Here is a 17,379-nt window from a genome sequence, read left to right as displayed (position 1 = left end):
ATAAATAAAAACCTATTTTTAAAAATCTCATCAGTGCTCTCCTATCCCATACATAGTTGAATCGTACTTCCAATTTCCCCCAGCCTGCTGAACCCAGGCATGGTAACAGCAGCTACAAAGAAACAAGATACTCACTCTAAGAGGATGCCATTAATATCCTGGGTGAAGAACTTCTGTCTGCTCTCTCCCTCAGCAGCTCTGGCAGCCTGGTTCACAGTAGACAGTAACATCTGTTAGTGCACTTTCCCCGCAAGGCCCTCACACTCACCCACAGGCCTACAGAACACCTGATGATAAAATCCTCACCATGCCCTTCCCTACTCAGCCCTAATCCCAGATTAAGTTCACCTATGATCTCTGTATGCTCCCGAAGTGGTACATCCAGCTCTTTTCACATGCTGCTGAAGCATCTACGGACTGTCCCTTCTTCCCAGGACTTGAAACAACAGTCACATAAAAGAAAATCAGAGTCAAGGGAATCATGAAGCATCTGATTCAGCCAGCAAGCTAACTCCTGTGCCCAGCACTCTATCATCTAAACTGTGAGCTTGAATCTCCATACATCTATAGTACAAAACAATCAAGAACTTTAACAAACTTGCAGTATTTGAAGGTCTTTAGCAAACAAAATAATAATAATAGTAATAATAGCAACAATAATAATATGCTGTTTTAGCATTTAAGGACTATAATTCTTTGATAATTCATAATTTAATTAGGGTATATCATGAACTCTATTACTCAGACCACTGGAATGACTAACATACCTGACTACCTATTAACACAAGATACAGCAGGTTGCTATACAGTGTTTTGCTTCCCATGAGTACACAGTTAATAACGCCCTAGATGGCAAGCCTGGAGACTCCTGAAGCAACCACAGTGGGCAACCAGGGCACCGAATGCACAAGTGAGGAAAGCAAACTGCAAAAGCCTGAACCAGTGGTTCTTTATTTGGCTGCACACTGGAAGTACCTGGCAGCTTTCCCCACCCTAGACCCATCACATTAGAATCTCTGGGGAATAACATATTCCTTAAAAGAGGCCTAAGCATCGGTACTTTTTTAAAAGTAACTCTGGTGACTAGCATGCAGAGGATTGAGAACCACTGATCTAAACCCGAGAGTTGCTGGTCCAAAGTCTTTAAGCAAAATAAAATTTCAGGCTTGATATATAACAATGATGGCAAACAAAGACAACAAGGTGATTGTCTTAAATGAAATGATCAATCCTGATCAACCCTCTGAAATACCCACCTTCCTCTGGCCCCACTGGCCTTCCTCTCACTGCATCCTCTGGGTCCTCTCCTGACCTCTTGACTGCATCCTGTCTCCTCCACTAGCTCCTTAGCTGCAGATGGGCTCCCAGGTTCTATCTAGAACCCTCTTCACCTGATAATGTCTCCCCATCAGTTTCAAAATAACATAAACACACACAGGTCTCTCAAATCTAAACCTACTCTATACACTTTTTTCTAAGCTCTGGACCAGAATCTTCAATTACTTCTATGAATGAATGACCCTCTAGTATACAAACTTGACTTCCCCCAAACCTAACCTACTAGTTTCTGCTCTTCCTCCTCCTGTGTCCCTACTTCTAATAACAGCACTCCACCCTTCTTAAATCCTTCCACTCTTCTTTAGAACCCTTTGGCAGCCCTTCCCAAGCCTAGAATCAAACCCAAACTCCTCCACCTGGCATTTAGGGTCCTTTAGGATCTGGCCCCAGCCATCCACTCCAGCCCCTCCCACCACATACCAGGAGTCTTCATTATCCAACAACTTGCCCATCCTCAGCCCTGTGCCCTGGCTTACTATAAGGCCTTCTCTCCCATGAGGCTGGCCAAGCCTGCTGCCTCCAGTCCGATTCCTGTGTACCCTCAAGAGCTCCTCTTTCTTTTTTTTTTTCTTTTATTTTTTCTTTTATTTTTTCCAGTACGCGGGCCTCTCACTGTTGTGGCCTCTCCCGCTGCGGAGCACAGGCTCCGGACGCGCAGGCTCAGCGGCCATGGCCCACGGGCCCAGCCGCTCCGGGGCATGTGGGATCTTCCCGGACTGGGGGACGAACACGCGTCCCCTGCATCGGCAGGCGGACTCTCAACCACTGCGCCACCAGGGAAGCCCCAAGAGCTCCTCTTTCACTTCCTCAAGTCTGGCTGTTCAACTGACCATCTAGTTGGCCATCCAAACATGACAAAACTTATTTCATCCTGCTCTGTCCCACAGCCCGTTGTTTACATGCTACCAGTCCATCTGTATAACAAGCTCGTGGAGAAGGAGAACTGAATCTTACTCATCAATATATTTCCCACAGCTGCCTATCACATAATAGCTACTTAGTAAATGTCAGCTGAGTGGATGAATAAACAAACAAATGAACAGATTATCACTGAAAGAATGAAAACTCAAGGAAGAAAAGCTTAGTACCAAACAAAACTTGCAGAGGATATGCAAAACTCAAGCACAGCTAGAGGAGAGCGCAGAGGCCTGAGATAGCAGGTGGAAAGGGAAGAAAGAAAGGGCGTCACTATAACCCATTCACTTGCCATTTCTCATACTGTCAGAGGATTCGGAATCCACTGTGGCACCTTTAATGTACTGGGATTATGACTTCAGTTTGAGAGAAAACAAAACTGAATCATTCTGTTGCTTTAGCTTATACACTGTTAGTCATAAGATGCAGAAGCACCTTCATGTTAACTCAGCCTAATTAACACGTATTTCAAATGCCTGTTTGTCAGACCCATCAACAGCTCAGGTTTCCAATCAATTTTTTTTTTTTTTTGGCCACACTGTTTGGCTTGTGGGATCCTGGTTCCCTGACCAGGGATTGAACCCGGGTCCTTGGCAGTGAAAGCGAAGAGTCCTAACCACTGGACCTCCAGGGCATTCCCGCCAATCAAATTTTATCTTTAGATATCAGCCATTTCAGAAGCTTTCTGGCTATAAATTTTTTTTTAAGTTTTTTTTTTTTTCCTGATGCCTTTTGAAAATTTTTTTTTTTTCTGGTGCCTTTTGAATCCTGCAGACCAGTATCTCTGAGGATTTGGTTTTATACTGAAGATAATTAGTCAAGTATAAAACAAAATCCTTGGGCTTCCCTGGTGGCGCAGTGGTTGAGGGTCCGCTTGCCGATGCAGGGGACACAGGTTCGTGCCCCGGTCCGGGAGGATCCCACATGCCGCGGAGCCGCTGGGCCCGTGAGCCATGGCCGCTGAGCCTGCGCGTCAGGAGCCTGTGCTCTGCGACGGGAGAGGCCACAACAGTGAGAGGCCTGCGTACCACAAAAAAAAAAAAAAAAAAAAAAATCCTCAGAGATAAAATTTAAAATAAATCTAATTAAAAGAGCAATTGGATATATATTTGATAGTCTGCCAGAAAGAAGTGACATCCCTCAACCCTAAAGACAGACACCCTTGCCCAAGGAGTTGTATGAATCAATCAATCCTAGATTAACTAGGAAATGAAGTTAAACCAAACAGCCAGATCATGCTGATTTACAATAGTTCCAATAGCCTTTTAATGAACTCTTTTATTCATTATAAGAAGAGCCACTTGTAGCCTTTCAGCACTGAGATCACAACCTTATATACTGTACCTGTTTTTGCTGAATAGAATGAAATCTGGCATGATTTTCTTTTTTAAAAAGACCAAACAGGTTGTTATTTTTTTTCTACCTTATTCTCCTTGGATCCATGTCTCCCTGGTTTTGCAATGCAAGGGTTCTAACTGTATAGGAGGGTAAGCAATGAGCAGGTAGAATGGTGGGTGACATGGGGTCTCTGTGTCTTTTCTATTTTTAGTATCAGTATCATTTCCATTTCATGCTGGATTGAAGAGGACCAAAACAGAGCTGGGTCATCTGTATGGAGCAGGCTGAGTAGCTGCCAAACCACATCACGACAGTAAACTGAAGCTGCAACATACCTGAACTTTTCAACAATCAAAACAAAAGACACAACCAATACATATTAAGAGAAGACAGGGGTAAGGCCATCAAATCAAACCACTGGGTTCCCTGGGGCCCATAAAAATGTACAGTACAAGGAAGTAAGAAGTGGAAAATGAGCTAACATGAGAAGAAAACAGTAACAGTTCTGGAGTATCCAAGGTCGCCCTCTTGGAGTACCTCTTTAATTAAATACATAAATTTTCAAATTTTTTTAAAAAGTTTTAAGTATCACATCTAGTTAGAAGTCAAATCTAATTTTTGCTTCCAAAAGCAAAAACTTTTCCCAGGGAGACTGATACACGTAAGAATAGAATCTGCTTAAGTACAGTAGTGGACTGCAAACAGGACCACAGATTCCTCACCTCCTAGTACATGCATTCCCCCATGGAGAGGTGGCCTCTAGTTGGTGACTTGCTTTACCAATACACTGTGGCAAAAGAAGTGTGGTGCATACCACTTCTAAGGCTAGATCATGAGGGCCTTACAGCTTCCACCTTACAGCTCCCTCCTGAAATGCTGCCCTGAGACTGTCATGCCCTGAAAAAGCCCAGGATGAAAGAAGGGAGGAGAGAGAGGTCCTGCCATCCTGGCTGTCCCAGCGCCAGCCACCATCTTGCCCGATGAACACAGCCCCGAGAGCGAGTCCAGGCAGGACCAGAAGACAAACCGCCGGCCAACCCACAGTCAGGAGAAATGAGTCACTGTTTGAAGCCACCAAGTTTGGGGGCGGCAGGGTAGATTTTTAGACAGCGGTAGAAACTGATACATGTATCCTCTAGGGCCAAGATTTAAAATCGAAACAAACTATTACAAAAATAAAAGAGGGTAAAAAAGAAAAAGAAGGGGAGTGAAAAATAAAGTGAGAAACACATAAACACTGCTAATGTTATAGTTATATATATCAAGTTTAATTTAAATTTTAAAAATGCAATGTCCAGTTTAAGATCTAGGACAGGGCCTCTTATTAAGGATCCAAATATCCATGCGTGGCTTTTGAAATTATATGCAATTTTTGTGTACACAGGCATTTTTTCCCTGGGAGGAATCTCTTTGCCAGAAGACTCTCAACAGGGTCTGAGTCTAGAGCACTCGTGCACACATGCAGGAGGCTCCAAGTGCCCCAAGCACAGGGCCCTGGTGGGAACAGAGCGGCTGGGGATCCTTTAGGGTGGCATTAAGTAACTTTCTAAATTAAGCCTTCTTTTTCATGCAACCATTAAAAGTAATGAGGTCTTTATAAATAATATTTATTAAGTGAAAAAACCAGGAAATTATTCACAACTATAATTACAACTGCATAAACACATATATACAGAGGCTAGAAAAGAATATGTAAATTGAAAATAGTTTTCAGATTAGCGGGATGGTGGGTAATACCCACTTCCCACTCCATTTCCCAAATTTCTTAATGCTGTTATAGGAGAAGGGGCAGGTGATGACTGAAGTATCAATTTCACATTGGAACATATTTTCAAGCCAGTATGCCTCCTGGTCACCACCTCCTCACCAGGACCCGAGCCTACCTTGCCTATGGGATCCTGAACCCTGTCTCCACCGTGCCCAAGAGACAACCGAGACTTGGCAGTCACTGAGGAAAGACAGCTTGCTCACTGTCCCCCCAACAGACTCCAGAAAGCGAGGTTTTCTCAAATCACAACCCAATGCCATTTCACATTAAACCACTGTTTCCACTAGATTTGTCCATCTTTCCCAAGAAAATGAAATGAGTGTAAGTTATCAGACTAGAACACAGTCTTTGGTGGGAATAGGGACACATCCAAGAGCCATTTTTACTTTTCTCTAAAAAATGACTGGCTACTGCCACATAGATCTTACTCAGCTCACTCAACAAGGCTTTCAGAAGCTACAAAATAATTTGATTACAAACCAGAGGATTGACAAGAATAAGGAGTAATGTTTTTTAACATAAATTCTGAGAGAGAGCACAGGACAGTATGCTCAAACATGCCAAGTTCATATTCAACTATTTCCACCTTAACATCCTGTTAAGATATACTCTGAATCCTGACATGGCATAATTCATTTAAATGGTTATGTTCAAACAGAATACTGTGCATGTTCTACAAGGATGAACTAGAGCTCTGAATAAGACGTTTGAATTATTTCACACGTGTTCAAGTGTTTTTTGGAAGTGAGAAAATCATTTGTAGCAGTGGTTAACATTTCACTCTGCCCTAAAACACAAGGGATATTATACACAACAGAGATTCTGAATCACTGGTTTAAAACTTAAGCTATAGAGTGTAAGTGCCACCAGAGTTGTGTCACAAGTCATGATGTCCACGGTAAAATGGTATTTTAACTAAAAGTCATCATAACTAACGACCCGTGCTTGGTTTATAGTCAGTATTCATGTATCACTGAATTGTCAGTCCTTTGTGCTCTAGGGATCAATTCCCAATCACCAGGGGGAAAACAGGAGTAGTGTCTGCTATTTTCTGAAGACTGTTATTGTTTTTAACATGGGGCATGGACAGCATTTATGGTTCAGCTCCTTCTTATTTAGCACAATTTAGAATTCCTGTAATCACTACCTAACACTGGTGACATGCAAGTCCAAGGAGCAATTAAACCCAGTGGCAACTAAGCATTGCCCCACGTCTAACATATGACTGCAAACTTCTGTGAATTTTTAAAACCTTCAGAAGATTACTAAAAAGATGGATCTCTACCTCAGCTGCCTGCTGCCAACATTAGTGTCAGTCTATCATACAAAAGGAAAGATACTGTGACAGGCAGAAAGTAGGAAAAGAGAAAATCTCTCCAGAAGACAGTAAATTCTCCAGGAGTGAAGGAACCATGAAAGGCTGAGAAATGATGCCTGACAGGCAGAGCTTCCACTGTTCCCTCACTTGGGATGAGAAGCAAGCTTGGAAGAGCTGACACTGGAACTGCCCACTGACTAAGCGTTGCTCTAGGCCACGAGCTTCAAGTGGTTTGGGACCAGCATCAACTGCCCAAACTGCTTCCAGGAGAGCCCGGCCATTCCATGTCACCATACCTGAGCCAGCTCCTTAACGCGCTTCTCCAGGGGCGCAGGCAGGCCTTCGGGAAGGGAAGAGGGCTGCCTGAATTCCTGGTCCAGTCCCACCCCAAGGGAATCGCTTTCATCATCCATATCGCGGAAGGGGCTTCCTTCTGGAGACTCACTGAGCAGCTGCTCCAAGTCCAAATCAGTCAGCGAGTCCATGGCGGTGGCTGCCTGCAGCAAGTCGTTGTCAGAAGTGGAGCCGAAGAGCGAGAGCAAAGGGTCAGAGGTGCCCTCCAATTCCCGCAGGCCCTGAGCTTCCACTGACGAGACTGCTACGGGCTTATGCTCTTCGTCCTTTTTTCTCTGAGCCTCTTTCTCCTTCTGAAATTTCTTCAGCATCTCTTTAACGCTCAAAGCCCCAGAATACTTCTTTTTCTTCTTCTCCTTACTGGCATTGAGGGCTGTGAAGCTGCAAGCAAGGGGGAAGTCAGTTACTAAGGCTGCAGTACACCTCAAAAGGGAAATTCACAGAGGGGCTTCAGCCCTGCTCCCAGCACAATGGTCTCCAGGAACCTCAGTCACAAGTCCACCCTGTTACACCTCCTCCCTCCTCTTGGCATATGGAGCTCTTCTTGCTGGGACCAAAGCTTGAGATTTAATATAGGTTAGCAAAACAGTATCACAAAATGCTACATGTCCGATGGGTTTTTAAAAACCACTGCCAGGCTGAAATAAAAGGTTGCAAAAAAGGGTGGGGGGGTAAGAAAGATATTTAAAGGGAGAAAGCAGGAGCAGCAGAGAGCAGCAGCAACTTGAAGGGCGACTGGGGTGAGACCAAGTGAGGCAAAGGAAGCAGGACCGGAGAAGACAAAGGGGGAACACAGACAGGAGAACTGGGGCAGAGGAGGGGTGCCCAAGAGAACAGGAAACATCAGCAATCATACAGTGACAGAAATAGCTGTCAACACTGACAGTGGGACAGAGAGAACTCTGATGTCTGACACACAGAGATGTGAGAGTACAGACTATGCCCACATGGCACCGTGGGAGGCATGAGGGGGAACGGAAGGCCAGGCCCTGCTGCCTCTTCTGAAGCTGTGAGGAGGAGGGCAAGTCAGCTCCCAGGTGTCCTGCCCTAACAGTTCAGACGTCATCCTAGCAAAGAAGCTGCTGCCTCTCACCCGGCTTTGGAAAACTTGGACTTTTTCGATTTCTTCTCCTTGTCGTAAGTGTCATCTTTTTTCTTCTTCTTTATCTTCTCACCACCTTCCTTCAACTTCCGCTTCTGAGAATTAAAGACAAGGCACAGTTACACAGCTCCCTAACTCTGGGAGCAAGTGCACTACACAGCACCGGCCTTGCTCCGCCCAGGGTACATCCTGAGAGCTGTCTTACTTCCTTCACGAACAAAAGCTTTCCGCTCAGTCCTTGGACCACAGACCCGCAGGTCAGGACAGCATTCCCACTGACAGCGGTTTCTGGGAAACCCGGGCCTGAGGCAACAGAGGCCATTTTGCAGCCTGAACAGTTTCTGGTTTAAAATGAGCTATGTGTGGGCCTACATTGCATTTTAAACACACAGGCAGTGATAGATAGCTTTCAAAATAAACTTATCATAGGGCTGACTTGTTTTCGTTGGGATGACAGCCCTGGGAACTGAAGTCCTCTACATGTCCAGAAGAGACACAGCAAGCTGGTGCAAACTCCCCTCGCTCCACACCCTTCACTGCCCTCGTCCCCGCCCTGGGACCACCTCGAGGAATGAATCCCTGCCGAGCCTGCAATGACCAAGACCTCCAGGTTCACAGCACCTCGCCACAGCACACATGTGAGAAGGGAACCGCCAACCTCGGCACAGCTGGTGCCTTTCCGCCAATGTCCTGAGTCATCCTAAACCAGCACGTATTCTGGCAAGTCACCTACTGATCTCATAAGATCATGTAAAAAAGCACTTCCGAAATCCAAAAGCGAGCAACGTTCTAACCTTTGGAGATTTTTTCTTCTTTTCTTTAATGAAGTCATCCTCAGATTCTGATGCTTGTCTAAACTGCAGCGTTCCCGAGTTAATGTAAAATCCTCCATACTTTGTAGTCAAAGAAGCAGGAACAAGCTCATCATACTGAAGGGGGGAAAACAAACGGTCAGCTCCAAGTTCTGTACTACAGTCCAAAGGTGCAGAGCGCGTCTTGACAAAGCAGATGTGACTATGTTTCTCTGTCACATTTCAGACAGCATGCTAAGACATGTTTCTGGTCAATCACCAATGTCCGAGTTAGAAGGTGTTGTGGACATCTCTGATCACCATTTTCATAAAGGGAACCAAGGCCCAGATCAAGGTGTCACTTCCTCTCCCTTCAGTGCAGCTCTTTCCTCGTGCTAAGGGCACATCCACTCTGACTCCACCCCCAGCCTCCGGGCGCTGTCGGTAGATGCTAGGGTGCAGTGGTTCTGGTAGTCTCAGAGGTTTCATTAAGTACTTACCGCCTCAGAGTTATCGATGAAGGAATCAGATTCATCATAACCATAACCCATATCAATCAAGTCCTGTATTCGGTCTTTTCTACGTTTCTTTCCACCCTAAAATTTAAAATTGATCACATGCCTTTTTGTACTTGTGGTAAGAACACGTAACACGAGATCTACCCTTTTAACAAATTTCTAGGTCTAGGGTCACAGGGGTTTTTTTAATACACAGAATTAATTGTTGCCTTGAACCCCATCAGCTAATGACTAAAGGTTATAAAGCACTGGAACAGTCTCATACACACACACACCAAAACCTCATTCCCTGAAGACCTTTCAAAATAGGACAGATTTGTAAATGCATAGAGTGGCCTAAGACAGAAGAACTAAATGGCTTCATATGCTTTGCACCAAAACGTTTATTCTCAGGATAAATTCTAAGGGTAAAAGCCCCTTCTTATTTATTCATCCGTTTAGCTCCACACATGAGTTCCTGCCATATGTGTTTTCTTATCTTAATGCATTTGTTTAATAACTTCATTTTGTTCTCTCCAAGGTCTACACTTGTTTCCACATCAGTGTTGATTAGATGATACCACTAAAGGAATATGGAAATGTCTGAAAACCTCTCCCACCCAACAAGGTTGTTTTGTTGTCCAATAGAGAAATCTTACATATTTTTCTTCAAATTTCCGGGCAAGGGCCTCCACTTTATGCCTTTCCTTTTCTTCATCATTGAAAGGATCCGAGAGATCTTTCTTCTGTAAGAGACCATTCCACAAAAATATGAGTCACAAAAAAATTCCCACAATGCTATTCCTAGTGCCTGCACTGACTCAACACCTATAAACTGCATAATAAAAACAACTGTTTTTCAGAAAAGACAAAGTAGAATACATGTTACCTTCCCATCAGTGTTTACCTTAGCTGTTTAAGAAAGTAAAATTTCCATTCACAAGTTTCAAGAGAACTTGACTAAATGCCTACAATCGCCCATCACAAGCAGCACTAGGTCCTGCAGGGCTCCAAATATGGCAAAGGGACTTTAGTCAGGGGATGCTCAACCCGTGTAGAACTGTGTTCCAATATAACTGATTTCCTTTGTAATTCTAAAAATTATTTTATGCATTTAAAAACATTCTAAGAAGGGGTCCATAGGCTTCACCAGACTTCCAAAGCAGTCAATGGCTCAAAAAGGTTAAGAACCGACTGAGCATAGGACAAGCTCTTGACAGCTATTCAGCCTTATTGGTTAGAAGAGTGGTATGAACTTGCACTTCTCTCAGAGCTACAAACAGTCAAACCCAAGTTCATGGCATTACCTTTCCTTGGAAGCCTATCTTGAAGGATCAATAATCTCCCTTTCCTCCCAATCTCAATACTCCCTCCAGATACTTTCATGTGGTTTTCCAAAGTTTATTTATATTCCATAAACTTACTCTTACATTTTTCTTGAGAAAATTTTTCAGAGTTCGACCTTAAGCTTCCATGGTAAGGAATCTTAATTTTAATAAAAAACTCCTGTACCAAATACACTTAAGACTTTGGAGTCCAAAAACAATAAAGATCAGATGCTTGTTTGAAAACAAAATTCTCCCATCTCACCCTCCCATCTCTGCCTACTGAAACTCCACTTACCCACAAAGGATCAGTTAAATGATTTTGGACACACACGTACAATGGGACGTTACAGAACATGTACATACCATAAATGGGTGGTCTTTAATAAAACAGCTTGTCTGTATCTTCTAATTTTTCTACAATGATCACATGTAACCTATGTGGTTCAAATAATTTTAAGAAAACCCACCCACCTGGAGCAGTGCTGGATTTAACGCATACTCCTTAATGCCCCGCAAACAGCAGTCATCCACTATTTCCTGAATGCATGAAGGTCCAGCTCTGTCTCAATACAGCATCTGGAATGTAAGCCCCTCTCTGTCTAAGCCCTCCGGGGCCTGTATTTGTACCAGACTTAAACCATTACCACACTGTGACTTCTGCTACCTGTGCTGGTATAATTCTCCTAAAACATCTACAAGAGCGCAAAGTTCCTGTGAGGCTGGGACAGCAACTTCCCCACACTTACACAGTCCTCAGCATCCAGCACAGTGCCTTCACATTCTAAGATATACATGCTAAGTGAGTTAATACATGAATGTGCCAGATTACACCGTGCTTTGAACACTGCAGAGTAGACATGGTAATTCAGGAGTTCTGAATCTGAAGGCCAGGAGTGAATCCCCTGAAATTGGATCCAAAGTTCTCTGTGTAAGCCCCACGCATTTTTCTGCAATTGAGGAGGGCATCTGAACCCCCAAAAAGGTGAAATCAGAGCACTGGAGTTCTAATTTCAGTTGACCTACTAATTTGGTTTGAGCCCGTAAATAAATACCTTAACCAATCCCTGCTACTTTTTATTCCTCTCAAGGAAGAAAATCCTGTTCCTACTTTGGAAAAGAGTTCATGAATGGATTTGAAATTACTTTTTCTCATCCTGACCACTGGCCCTCATACAACAGGCTGACCCTTGGCACAGACTGAACTGGCTTCCATTCAGCTAATCAGATCTTTACCAAGGAAACACATTTTTATCTGAGTAAAGAAAAGTGGATAATCCTTCTAACCAAAGGCACTCACCCCAAACAGCACAACCATGGATTAGACTGCTGGAGCACTGGCTCTGAGGCAATCTGCTAGAAATCATGTACCTGCATGATCTCATCCACACACACTGCCCCCCACCACCCCGCAGACACACTGTTAGCCGGGTACTAGCCTAGTCCCCATTTCACTGAGAGCCACTCTAGAGATCCAAATGCTGCAAATGCAGGACCCTACTCACCTTTTCCTCAGAGGCCAGCCTAGCACACAGGTATACAGTAGGTGCTTATAAATAAATGCTCTTGACCTAGCTCCTACTCCTATTTACATGAAATACAAAAACATGCAAAACTGATCTCAGCTGTTAGAAATGAGAACAGTTGTTACCCTTGAGGGCTGAGGCAGTATTTTGGGAGGGCAGGAGGGTTTCTAGTGTCCTGGAAAATGTTATATTTTGTAAGCCAGGTGCAGATTACATGGGTGTTTGTGAAAATCCATCAAACTGTGTATTTATCATATGTGCACTTTTCTTATGTACATAACTCAGTTAAAAAGTTTATAAAAATTTTTACAATGTTAACGAATTGCCAAAGTATCAGTAATAACTGAAGCTGGGTAACGGGTACATGGAGGCTTATTATACTATTCTCTCTACACTGTACATGTTTGAAACATTCCATACTAAAAAAGTAAAACAAGTCTGCCAGGAAAATAGATTGTTTAAAAAACATTTAAGAAATCAAACTGGGACTTCCCTGGTGGCGCAGTGGTTGGGAATCCGTCTGCCAATGCAGGGAACACGGGCTCAAGCCCTGGTCCGGGAAGATCCCACATGCTGCTGAGCAACTAAGCCCGTGCGCCACAACTACTGAGCCTGAACTCTAGAGCCCGAGAGCCTCAGCTACTGAAGTCCGCACGCCTAGAGCCCGTGCTCCGCAACAAGAGAAGCCACCGCAATGAGAAGCCCGCGCACCGCAACGAAGAGTAGCCCCCACTCGCTGCAACTACTAGAGAAAGCCCGTGCGCAGCAACAAAGCCCCAGCTCAGCCAAAAATAAATAAATAAATAAATAAATAAACTAATTAATTATTTACAAATCAAACTGATTCTCAAAAGCCCTAAAGGCTGCCCAATTCCAGTGGGGAGTGGGGGGATAAGAAATCCCAACAAAAACAAAACCCACAAAAATAGGTTTCTATCCATCCAGGTAAAGAAACTATCCAGAATATTACTTTTCAAAAGAGATGAGCAGGCTGTGTCTTTTGCTTGCCCTCATATTAGGCACAGTGAGATTCCCTTGGAAAAGAGAAATGTCCAGCATGAAATTCCAGCACTGGAAAAGCCAGGGACTGGTCACACTTACATGTAACATTTATAGACTTGGTATGAAAAAATTTGGTATTTATTCATATTAGTTAGTCATAATTCAAATTAGCCTTGGATGTGCCATACATTTTCTCTAGCATAAATCAGGAGAACGGTTCTAGAAAGAATTCTATCCCTTCCTGCCAGAGGAAAAACCAGCAGACCTTGTGCTTGCTTTGTGGAGGAGCCCAAAGCCTCTCTAGTGCTGCATCCACCCTCCGGAAGCCCCATCCACACACACTGCCCAGAGCATTAGATCTGCAGAGTGAGCTGGGGTCACTGGGGTATACCTTGTCTGCAGGCTGAGGTCCTTTCACCTTCCCTCGTAAGTTCTTCACCAGCTCTGGGTAGAAGAACTCTGGGCAGCGCTTGTGATCTGGCTCAAAGAGGGTAAGTGTGATCCGAACAGCTGCTGCAGCCGGCTCAGAGTCCTGATGCTGTTCTGCTCCCCCAACCTCCTCTTTCCGGGATTTCTTCAAAAATGCAGGATTCAAAGAACCTGGGAGAGAGGTGAACTGGACCCTGTGGGGCTCCGACATGGCTACCAACAAGTCTTACCAGGTGTCACTGCATGGCTTCTGTTAACATTGAAAAGAAGAGCCAGGTCAAAACGAGATAATAAAAATGGTGATTTTTCTTGTTCAGTTATACAGATTTAAGTTTAAAAAAAAATTTCACTGTCAAGAAGAATCACTGTTAAATTTATCTTTATTATCATTTGCTGCTTTTTTCTTCTTAAATACTATTTTAAATATAAAAAATTTCATATAGATATGAAAAGCACCCCAAATCCTATCATTCAGAGATAATCACTGTTTAGCATACTTCCTTCCAGTCTTTTTTTTTCTATGCATATTCACTAGATTCTCGACACTAGAGAACCCATGCTGATAGAGACTTAAAGAATCCTCAGAATTACAAAGAATCCTAGAGAAAATTGGTTTTCATTTAATTTATCCAATACATTTTTTTTAACTTCTGGCTGAGAATAACCTGTCTTAAAACCTCTTTATTTTCATCACCAGCAGTTTACTTTCATGTAGGGCCATTCTTCACAATGACAGTTTTCATCAGTTCAGAGAAGTACTGCCTACCCCAGGATAAGTAAGACCACTGACTCAGAAGTAGTGTGGCTACGCTCACTTCTGAACACCAGCCTTTCACCACCCAAACTTGGGCCTCAGCAAAGTGACAAATTACCACAGGTCAAAGACCTTCAAAGTTGCTTGGAAATGATCAAAGTATATTGTGAACTCCAGAATTCCAAGGATATACAGAATATAAACATGTAAATCACACTATATATTGTGTGTGTGTGCTTTATGTGTAATTTTGTGTCCTACTTTTTAAAACCCACATTCTACCACACCAATAAATAAGAATATTCATTGTAGCCTTGTCTGTATATGAAAAATGATAGAAGCAACCTGAGTGTCCAGCATTAAGGGAATGGTTGAAAAAAATCGCAGCTTTTTTGATTTGTAAGGGCTTTTAACTTGTTATAGACATATAAATAATAAATATGTAATGCCTGTCATATCTCTCATACTTTCTCCTGCTTTGCTATTTACTGTTTAACTTTGCATAGAGTGAGGTATGTTGAAAGAAATTTTACCTTTTTATGCAGTTAAAACTAGGCTCTTTTCCCTTATGGCTTCTTCCATTTCTTTTATGCCTAGAATGTCCTCCTCCAACCAATTCTTGTAGAAGAATTTACACATTCTTGTTTTATAGATGTATTTTTCACATTGAACTCTTTAATCCAAGTTGAATTTACTATAAGGTAAGAGGTGAGGCCCTAACCTGGTTTCTCCCCAGCATCAATCACCAAATAATCCCTCTTTTCCCTGCTAATTTGGCATATATCATACATGTCTTTAATATCTTAAGGTCTATTTCTGAAATGCATCCTGTTATATCCATCTAGTATCAAGATTCCTGAACCAGTAGAGCACTGATTTGAAAAATTCTGTGGTATATTTCAACAACTTAAAGATTCATTTTTATTATTCTTTTAAAAGTAATACTTGGCTATTCTAGCCTATTAATTATTTCAGATCAATTTAAAAATCATTTTGATAAGTTCCCCCAAAAAGCTCATTGCATTTTAAATGTAAATGAATCATAAATGTGAATTAGTTCAGAAAGATTTATATATATCTTATATATCCATACACATCACACATATCTGTATACATGCAATATTCACTTCTTCTATCATGACCATAAAATTGTGATCTATAAGACCAAGTAAGGAAGTAAAATATCTAAAAATGAAGAGTTAAAATAATTCTAAATAGAAAACAAAGCAACTGGCAGCAAAACAGGTTGGTGATGCAAAAGACCATCAGATGTCAAAACAAATTCCCCTAAAGGAAACTTTCAAGGCCCCCACAACAGTCGTGATTCTCTGGATTGTGGAAATAAATCCCAGCTGAAAGGGATTTCATAAAGGTCCCCCAGTCATACAAGCAGGCAAAGTGAAGGTGAAGGTGAAGGCATAAAGGTCCCCCTCTCATAAATGCAGGCAAACTCTCACTGTAAGAAGAGAATCTGCATGTTAACTGATGGGATTCAGAAAGGTCATCTTAGAAGTGGGAACTAGGTCCCTGCCCTTGACTAGACAGTAAATTTAAAATGTAACCTTATCTCATCCCAAATTTTATATAGTGTAACTTCAATCAACCCAGATGGTAAAAATTCATCTCTTGGTTGTGTAAGTGACTTTGCAGGCCTGCGAAATTACAGAAATAAGACTAGAAAATAAAGTAAATCAAACCTACAGCATATTAACACTTAGATTTTTGTTTAAGTGTTACAGTCATCGTGATAATTGCTGTTGCCTGTTACTAAGCCATTTCAAACATTTAAGAGAATCAGACATTTTAATGAATGATGTTAGACTTACAATTTTAATTTGAAATGCTTAAAATAATTAAATTTGAAAGCGTGCTTTTAAAAGACCTGACTTACATTTACACGTTTATTAGACTTAAAAGAGTTAAGTTCTTGGAAAGATTTAACTTCTAGGTTTACAAGTTCACTGTCTTAGAATTTTGAAGTATTTGAGAGAACAAGCATATAAAGCTTTAAATGCAGTGTAAAACATTTAAGGGAATTTAATTTCGTAAAAAAGAGCTCATTGTTTACGGGCATTTAATCTATTAAACTGTTGCCTTAATTGAAACTTTGTCAAAAATCAAACATTTATTTTTATGTAAACATTCTTAGATTTATAAATAAAAGATTTGTTGACAAAGCTTAAAAAGCTTTTTAAAAGCTAAGCATTTAAATACTCAATTTTAATTAGCTGACCATTAATTCTAAATATTTATTTATGTATTTTATTTATTTATTTATCTATTGTTGGCTGCGTTGGGTCTTCATTGCTGTGTGCCGGCTTTCTCTAGTTGCGGCAAGTGGGGGCTACTCTTCATTGTGGTGCGCGGGCTTCTCATTACGGTGGCTTCTCTTTGTTGCAGAGCATGGGACTAGGCGTGCAGGCTTCAGTAGTTGCGGTGTACAGGCTTCAGTAGTTGTGGCTCTAGAGTGCAGGCTCATTAGTTGTGGCACACGGGCTTAGCTGCTCCGCGGCATGTGGGATCTTCCTGGACCAGGGCTCGAACCCATGTGCCCTGCATTGGCAGGCGGATTCTAAACCACTGTGCCACCAGGGAAGTCCCCATTAATTCCAAATAAAAGTACAGTATTCTACAAACAAAAGCATCCCTCTTAAAAAACTTCAACTGATGTTATCCAAGAAATACTAGCCTCCTTTTTCCATCTCAGATTATTCCCAGGAATAGTACTTTTTGTTGTTGTTACAAATCCTCTTAATCATATATTCAAAATGATTACTGGTGAAACGTAGAAAAACTGAATTTTGTATGCTGATTTTGTAATTAGTCTGTTCAATGAACTCTTTTTTTTTTTTTTTTTTTTTTTTTTTTTTTTTGTGGTATGCGGGCCTCCCTCTGCTGTGGCCTCTCCCGTTGCGGAGCACA

At 42.1% G+C, this 17,379-nt stretch overlaps 1 protein-coding gene across 4 annotated transcripts in view; it reads right to left on the bottom strand.

Moving 5' to 3' along the window:
* UBN1 (ubinuclein 1) overlaps positions 1-17,379 on the bottom strand; it is a 44,330-nt gene that overhangs the window by 25,757 nt on the left and 1,194 nt on the right. For 3 of the 4 annotated variants that reach the window (XR_003683270.2, XM_028500068.2, XM_024123320.3), the window contains exons 2-8: positions 13,666-13,953; positions 10,081-10,167; positions 9,425-9,520; positions 8,928-9,062; positions 8,125-8,228; positions 6,974-7,412; positions 136-206 (exon numbers count right to left, since the gene is read on the bottom strand). Coding sequence is in view for 3 of the 4 variants with exons in the window: in XM_028500068.2 (XP_028355869.1) it covers positions 136-206; positions 6,974-7,412; positions 8,125-8,228; positions 8,928-9,062; positions 9,425-9,520; positions 10,081-10,167; positions 13,666-13,914 (1,181 nt within the window). In the remaining variant the exon portion in view is untranslated. The remainder of the gene's footprint in view (positions 1-135; positions 207-6,973; positions 7,413-8,124; positions 8,229-8,927; positions 9,063-9,424; positions 9,521-10,080; positions 10,168-13,665; positions 13,954-17,379) is intronic. The other variant, XM_028500070.2, reaches the window with a different exon arrangement.

Source organism: Physeter macrocephalus, chromosome 14 (genome assembly GCF_002837175.3).
Source record: "Physeter macrocephalus isolate SW-GA chromosome 14, ASM283717v5, whole genome shotgun sequence".
NCBI lineage: Eukaryota > Metazoa > Chordata > Mammalia > Artiodactyla > Physeteridae > Physeter > Physeter macrocephalus.
Note: the sequence above shows the minus strand (reverse complement) of the source record. Positions and strands in the feature narration are given on the sequence as shown.